The 7838-nt window shown below is 36.8% G+C and overlaps 1 protein-coding gene across 1 annotated transcript; it reads right to left on the bottom strand.

The window, feature by feature from the left end:
- Positions 1–935: 935 nt before the first annotated feature.
- lgals2a (lectin, galactoside-binding, soluble, 2a) lies at positions 936–7543 on the bottom strand. Its single transcript, XM_084128197.1, has 4 exons — positions 6256–7543; positions 3961–4040; positions 3709–3880; positions 936–1478 (listed from the first exon to the last, which is right to left on the bottom strand). The coding sequence occupies exons 1-4, from the start codon at positions 6259–6261 to the stop codon at positions 1332–1334; spliced, it is 405 nt and encodes a 134-aa protein (XP_083984323.1). The 5' UTR covers positions 6262–7543; the 3' UTR covers positions 936–1331.
- Between the last annotated feature and the right edge of the window lie 295 nt (positions 7544–7838).

The following is a 7838-nucleotide window of genomic DNA, read 5'->3' as shown; positions in this document are numbered from 1 at the left end:
TAAAATGCAAGTGGGAAAAAATACCAGTTGACACTTCAAAGGTTAAAATCAAGGTACTGAACAGTTTACCCTTGGCCAAGACTGAATTTGAGGCATACAATATGTCCGATTTACATAAGAGATTCTGTGAAGGCTATTCATCTCCCAAAGCCAAGAGGTGTTGCGATCTGAAGTGTGTATATTTTAAAAGATTTCTTTAGCAGTACAGGAAATATGCAGGTCATTGGCTTCTTCCTTTTGAAGAGATAGTATACAATGTCTTTGCCATTGAATGGATCGATTGATAGTTGTCTCTCCTTTGCAGTAGTTCAGGTTTTCTTTACTTTCACAAGCCAGGACAAAGCCAAAGTTAATTTCTTGGCATATGATTAAAACAAAAACAATTTAATCTTATGGAAATCATTGATATACAGGTGGAAAAAACATTTGAACTATGAAAAACATATTGGAAGTTATAATGATACTCATTTACAATACATTGCACTCACTAACTTCACTAACTGTTAGTAATGGTACATTTTCAACCAATACTTAATCACTATATTTATAAACACAGTTTATGTCTTTTTTTTACTATTCCCCATAAATAGTTTGATGTATCCAAGTATGACTAAACTGAAGACTTTTTAAGATAATAATTTATGCCATGATTCTGTTGTTTCTAACCACAGAAAAAAAAATGCCAACTTCACAAAACCCTTGAATTGTGCTGTTTAGTTTCTCATGCACTGAATATTTAATTCATGTCATGAATGACCTATTTTAAACTGGCAGTGGGACTTCCTATTTCTGGTTGTATGATAAGCACCTGATGGAATTCATTCTCAATCTTCTCCATCTGTTTGTTTAGCAGAACTAAACTTAAACACAACAACGTGAAGAAAATTCATTTCTGCTTGAACACATTAAACAGACAAAAAGACCAAGAGGCGTAGTTTATTGGTGAAAACAGGATATTATTTTTATTTATATCTGCCAACAGCTATAGATTGTGAATTTGTTTTAGTTACCAACCAGATTTAAGAACATGATACTGTATCATATAAAAGCAGCTGATAATCTCTAATAATGGTTTACAAGTATGCCTACCTCTAAAGCTCATGGCAATTTATTGTAGTTGCGCTCCCTCTAGTGGTTAAGATAGATACAGTGCCACAGCAAAATTAGAATGCTGATTTGGCGTAGAAATAATAAGATTGTGATTGAGAGACTCCATACTGAGCAAGTAAAAACTGTGGAATAACAGAGCTGGATAAGTGACAAAATAAGGCAAAGAATCATTTAGCATTCAGGATACAACAGTGAGCCGCCTTCTTTTTATTTTGATTAATCTACTTGATCTCAATCCCATGGATCCTGGCTTCGCCTTCAAAGTGCATGTACTTGTACTTCTCAGCACCATGACGGTTAGGGAAGTGCATTTGAGAACCATCAGGAAAAGTCACCAGGAAATCCTCATTGGTGAATGTGATTTTTATCTAAAGGAAGAAAAGAAACAAGAGAGTATGCTTGTTAAAGAGGACCTATTATGCCCTTTTACAAATGCCCTTGTTCAAGTTTTTTGAACATTTAAGTATGAAAACCTATTCTAGTAGGGCCCAAAAACAAAATCATGTTGACATTGTTGCAGCATCTCTCTTCCCAGTCTGTCAGTAATGTTCTGTTTAGTTCCTGTCTCTATGAAGCGCCCTTTCTCTGAAAGCACAATGTGCTCTGATTGGTCAACCGCTTCAAGTGTGTTATGGAAATGTCACGATCCTTAACATAATGGTGAGTTTGAACACACTACTAACGCAATTCAACCAGGCCAGCCTTCAATCAGGAATTATTTAAATGAGGAATATTGTGACGCGTTTGTTCCCAGAAGAAATCTCAAGACTACAATTGAGCCGTTTCAGACATCCCAAGTCTCCCGGAAGTTCCGGGAGTCTCCCGCATATTGATAGCGGCTCCCTGATGCCCGCAAATCAGTTAAAATCTCCCGGAAATGACTTTGTGCAGGTTGGGATGTCTGCGTTTCAGGGAGTCAATTTGAGCTTTGTAACTTTGCAGACCTTTTCCATGCTCAAACAGAAATAGTACACACTACTAAAGAAAGTTGAAAATTTAACAAAGCATAGGTCGCACAATATAAGGGACCATTACATTTCACACACAGCCCATTTTATTATCATTATCTTTATGTTTATACTTAAACAGCAGTTTCATTAACCCTTTCACGCATAGTGGTCACTACAGTGGACAGCTATTAAAAAAGCATTTTCTTGAATTTGCACGGGTTTTTATGGCAAAGTTGCACATCAGCCTCTTCATTGGACCCTGGTGCATCATCCTATAAATTGCAACCAAGTGACAAGCCTTTGTGTTTCGATTTTTTCCCCCTCCAAACCAAGATGGCCAAGGGTCAGTCAGACATGCCAAGTTGCTCCGGAATATCCACCCATTCCTTCTATCCTAGGAGACTCTTGTAGGTAAAAAAAAATATTGCAGCATCAAGCTATATCTAATGAGTCATATCACAGTAAAATTTTCCAAGTTTTGATTTTAGATTGAGAGAAAACTCTGATTAATCGCATATCCACTGTAGTGGACGTCATGCATCAATTGCTCTATTTCAGCTACAATTCATAATTATAATGTGAATATTGTTTTTGAAATTTAAAACTTAAAAACTTAATCTGCAGTGACTTTTTACTGTAAATAAATGTACTTGCATTATTAGAATGTAATTTTCATTGACATCGAAAAAAGTCATGTGATTACATAATGTATGACACTTGTAATGCATTACTTTACTTGTTAGATCAAAAAGTAATCTGATTACGTAATGCATGTTACTTGTAATGCGTTTCTTTACTCATAACATCAAAATGTAATCTGATTACGTAATGTGCGTTACTGTAATGCGTTTCTTTACTCATAACATCTAAAAGTAATCTGATTAGGTAATGCACATTACTTGTAGTTAATTACTTGTTAGATCAAAAAGTAATCTGATTAGGTAATGCATGTTACTTGTAACACATTACTTTACTTGTAACATCAAAAAAGTAGTCTGAATGCGTTATGCATGTTACTTGTAATGCATTACCCCCAACACTGATCATTTCAGATGAGATTGAAAAAAACGTATCGCTAGGTTTTCTCAGAGGAGGGCTATGATAGAAATGTGCATGTCCATCTTGAACATAATCAGAATTATCAGCTAATAAGGGTAAATCTCCATACTCTGGTGCACTGGAGGGAGCATCTGAGTGGTTTCCACAGTTGTACCTTGACAGACTGTAGAAAATTCTGATGGAATCACGTCCTCATGTTCTGATATCAAAGATACGCGAAGTGCAACTTGTATGAAGTTGTATGAAGCCTTTGCAATATTTTGCATTTATTTTTTGTATATATTTTATAGTTTTCACATGATTTGATATAATTGTATTGATTAGTTTGTTAAATTCACATACTTTATCTTGTTTGATTATTGTCTTATATTTAATATAGTATATCTTAAGTTTAAACCATAACCGCATGCTGTCCACTCAAGTGGACATCTGAAGATCTCTGAAAAATTTGTAAAAGAATAAAATAAAAATCAATTCTTGTTTTTCATGCCCTAAGAGCAATAAAAACACATAGGAAAAAAATCCTGACTGAGGTTTATCATAATTCATGCATGAAAGGGTTAAGATATATGAAAGTCTTGTATCTTGCCTGGAAATCCTCATTCTGATTAAATGGAAAGTTGCTCTCCCTTAGCTCCTCGCACCAGCTGCCGCCCTGGAATGAATTGCACACTATAGTGCGCTGGTCACCATGGGCATCAAAACGAGGGTTTAAGTGTAGAGCGATGTCCTCGGCACTGTGACCAATGTTAATGGCAAAACTGCAATAGAGCAAATGAGAGACATAACTCCTGTTGCTGTTAACATCCTAAACTCGAAAAGTTACTTTGCGGTGGCTTACTTTGTAGAATCGGCCTTGGGGACTCCTGTAATTGTCAAAGTCTGTCCCACCTTGAAGGACATATTCTGCACAAGCACACCCTGTTAGACAGAGTGAGAGCTCATGTTACTCTTTATTCTGAGAGTAATTTGATTTTTGTACATCTCACCGACTGTTTTATTTGGGATATACACTATTAGTATGAATAGCAGAACATGTGTATCCACTTAAATTTGAGTTGTACAGCTGGGCACTGTGCCTGGTTTTCCCTAGAGACCAAAGAGAGACTGCAGCTGTAATGATGGAGTGCACAGAATCAGCCTCACAAAAGCATTGCTGTCAAATTTTCCAATGCGTTGAAAGGAAAATCCTGGTCCAATGGTAAATGGCAAAGAGCCATTGAACTTTCAAAAAACTGCAGATGTGGCATGGTTACTCTATTGGAAAACCTCTGTCCTACAAGATGGATATAAGAAGAGCTGTATCTTAAAGTCACCCTGAAATTAAAATGGTCAATTCTTACTTTTATGGAATATTGCAGTATTCATTATGAATGATTTATCTGTGCACAACATTATTTCTATAAAATTCATGTGCCTTCGCAATCTTTAATCAAAATAACTTCCCCTCCCTCTTGCAGTGACATCTCTTCTCTGAAGACGTGTTAACTGGCGTGAAGGCGGGATCGATCAATAGCAAACCACAATGATCCAATCAATTTCCAATGGACAAAATCAACCCCCTACATTTGTTCTTGTTCAAAAAGCCGTTTCACTTGGATATACGTCACAATAGGGAAGAAAAGACTATTGCAACTTCCGTTCATGATGACTTTACTCATTCAATCTTTGAAAACTAGTTGCCATGCCATCTCTGTGCAGATCTGGTGTAAGTTGATGCAAGTTGGTAAGCCATGTTGGGTCAGCAGCTGCAAAATCACAAGCTGAATTATACAAGGGCTCTATTGTGATTAACAGCTGCCAAGGAAAGTAGATTTTTATAGCTGTTGCTGGCTGAATAGTGGAGAGGAAAGATGGTCAAAAGAGAGATAGGAGGAGGAAAAGAAGGGAAAAGGGTACTTAGACTGAGAATGTGAAAAGATAGATGTGTATCAGAGGTGAATTCTTTCCACATTAGTAACTGTAAACCAGCTCTCAGACAGAAGCTGTACTGCAGAACGACACTCTCAGAGCAGTGCGATATGCCTCACTCTTTCTTTCTCAACTTTCTAAACTGAAAAGGGAAGCTGGCTGGTGAAGTTCAGTCTTAGCATTGCATGGCTGAGTCACACTAATTTATCTGAGCTAAGAGTGAGAGTGAGCTAAAGGGTCTCCTTTTCAATGTCCCTGGTTCTGTATGGTTTCAGACCATAGTTGGGCTTGAATTGGCCAGTCTTGCTTCATCTGTAGAAATGCCAGAGGATTGAACATGTTAAGGTATGATGAATTACCCTAAAATGCAGAAGGGTTACAGACTACATTGCAAACCCAATAGCCTAAGGCTATGATGCTAACCTCTGTCCTAAACTTAGCATAATTCTATTTCTATTATTTGATTATGGCTGCATTGCTCAATGAAAAGGCTCACATGTAAAGCTAAATTCAATGACTCTAAATCAACAACAACAACAAAAAAATCTGTATGAATTTCTTTCTTCTGCTGAACACAAAGGAAGATATTTTGAAGAATGTGGGTAACCAGATAGCTGATGTACCCCATTGACTTCCATGGTATTTTTTTTCCCCTACTATGGAAGTCAATGTGGTACATCAAGCTGTCTGGTTACCCACATTCTTCAAAATATCTTCCTTTGTGTTCAGCAGAAGATAGAAACTCATACAGGTTTGAAAAAACTTGAGGGTGAGTAAATGATGACACTGACAGAATTTTCATTTTTAAATGAACTATTCATTCAACTGAGGTAAGTCAGCTTTTATGAATTGCATTTCCTATTATTTATTAAATATAAACGTAATGTCACTGACCAGTACAACATTATGATAGAAATGGATCTGATGATGGAACTATCAATACATATGAGCATTTGAGATGTGAGTAGTTCACACCCATTAACAATGCACGTGAGGGCGCTTCACACACTATGCACCACACAGACAACAAACACCAATATACATATCAGCTGCTACAAGTAGGCTACATACGTTCATAAGTACTGTATAATTTGATGTAACTTATAATATGGAGCATGCATTCTGACATGCTCTCTTGCCTACAAACAAATACAGACAATTTGACAAAATATAGGCCAATATAAATAGGAATAATGAAGCGACGATGCGTTCTAAGATTACTCACGTCCATTTTGACTTCCTTTGAGACCCACAATGAAGTGAAATGAAGTGTCTGGGAGAAAGTTTCGCTGTGTGGAGGGCTTCTTATGACCACTGCGAACTAGGAGTGTTCAGATCTTAAGATGACCGATCTTTATTCTGCCCAATTGCAATTCTTTGTCTGCTCTACCTCGACCAATCGCAAAAGAGGCATGTGGAGTTACTTTATGCAGTCTATTTCTAGGCATACCCTGGTAATACGCTATAAATACATGTAACTAATTAAAACAAGCGACCACAATGAATGCCGGTGTACGTTGCGAGCAGATCATAATTAATGTAATTATACGCTTGTAGCCCATAACTAATCTACTTATTAAAGCTTTATTAAAATAATTGGCTTCAGTTTCCAAGGCGATTAAACAGGTAATAGGCTACAACTGACAGTTATGAAGAGATTGAAAAATGTCACACGTTGTAAAATATATTTTTAAGACAATTAGTAATGATGAGCTGGTATCATAGGTGATGTATTTGTGGTGTGAGTGCTGGAATACCCAGTATTTTGGAGCTGATGACATAAGGGTGTGGCACTGGCCATTTGCGCTGCTTTGCGAAACTGACTAGCATTTTAACATGACTGTGTCATTTGCTTATTAATCTAAACTGTACAACCAAGAATTTCAGCATATTAGCAGCAAGTTTGTTTTGAAAGTAAGCCTAACAGCAAAAACAAAACAAAGATTAAGGCTCCAGGATGTGACTTTATAGTGTCACAAGATAGACTGACCGCAAAATGAGGAAATGCTTTGGAGAAGTGATCAAGACAAAAGGCTATATGCAATTTAGTGCTGCACGATTAATCATATCGCAATCGCAATCGCGATGTCAAGCCTATACGCGATTATAACGCAAAATGCTGCGATTTTATATGAAATAAACAAATTAGGGCTGTTAACGCAATTATTGTTATTATTGCAATTATTAGCAGCTGTTATTTTTGTCATCCTTTGGCTAGTGTTACATGATCCCGCTCTTATTCATGCAAATGCTTTTAATTTAAACCATTCATGCGCGACAAGACAAAAAAGACTGTGAATATCCTGTGACACACAGAAAGACTCGCGCTAGTATCGTGCGTGCGCACAAGACAGCACGCCAGAATACAGTTCTCTTTCGAGCTTGAACGAACAATAACACACACAATTATGCCAAAATGTCTTTTTGTCGATCTTCATAACATAAGAGCAGTCTTACGAACGTGAAGAGTTGTGACTCGAGGCGCGTGTGAGATCCGCATCTCTGTCAGCAGCGGCTGGTCTTAAAGGGACAGTATGTACACAGTAGCCACTATGATCTCTGTCGTTAAAGTTGATCAAATAACAAAGGGAACAGAGAAAAACACTCACCGCTCTTGACTGAGGAACTTTTGTAACTTTAATAAGGATTAGTCTATATATAATTTATAATTAATGCAGCGCAGACTGTTATAATTTTGAAGCCTTAATTTTTTTTTTTTTAAATTATAGCTTTCAATTGTAATGACGGAATTACTGTAATGTTGGATGGCTATAATGATGTTTAAAATTGTGTGTTTGATACACGAAT

This window comes from Abramis brama (assembly GCF_963993115.1).
Source record: "Abramis brama genome assembly, chromosome: 1".
Lineage (NCBI taxonomy): Eukaryota > Metazoa > Chordata > Actinopteri > Cypriniformes > Leuciscidae > Abramis > Abramis brama.
This window is presented reverse-complemented; position numbering and strand designations above follow the sequence as displayed.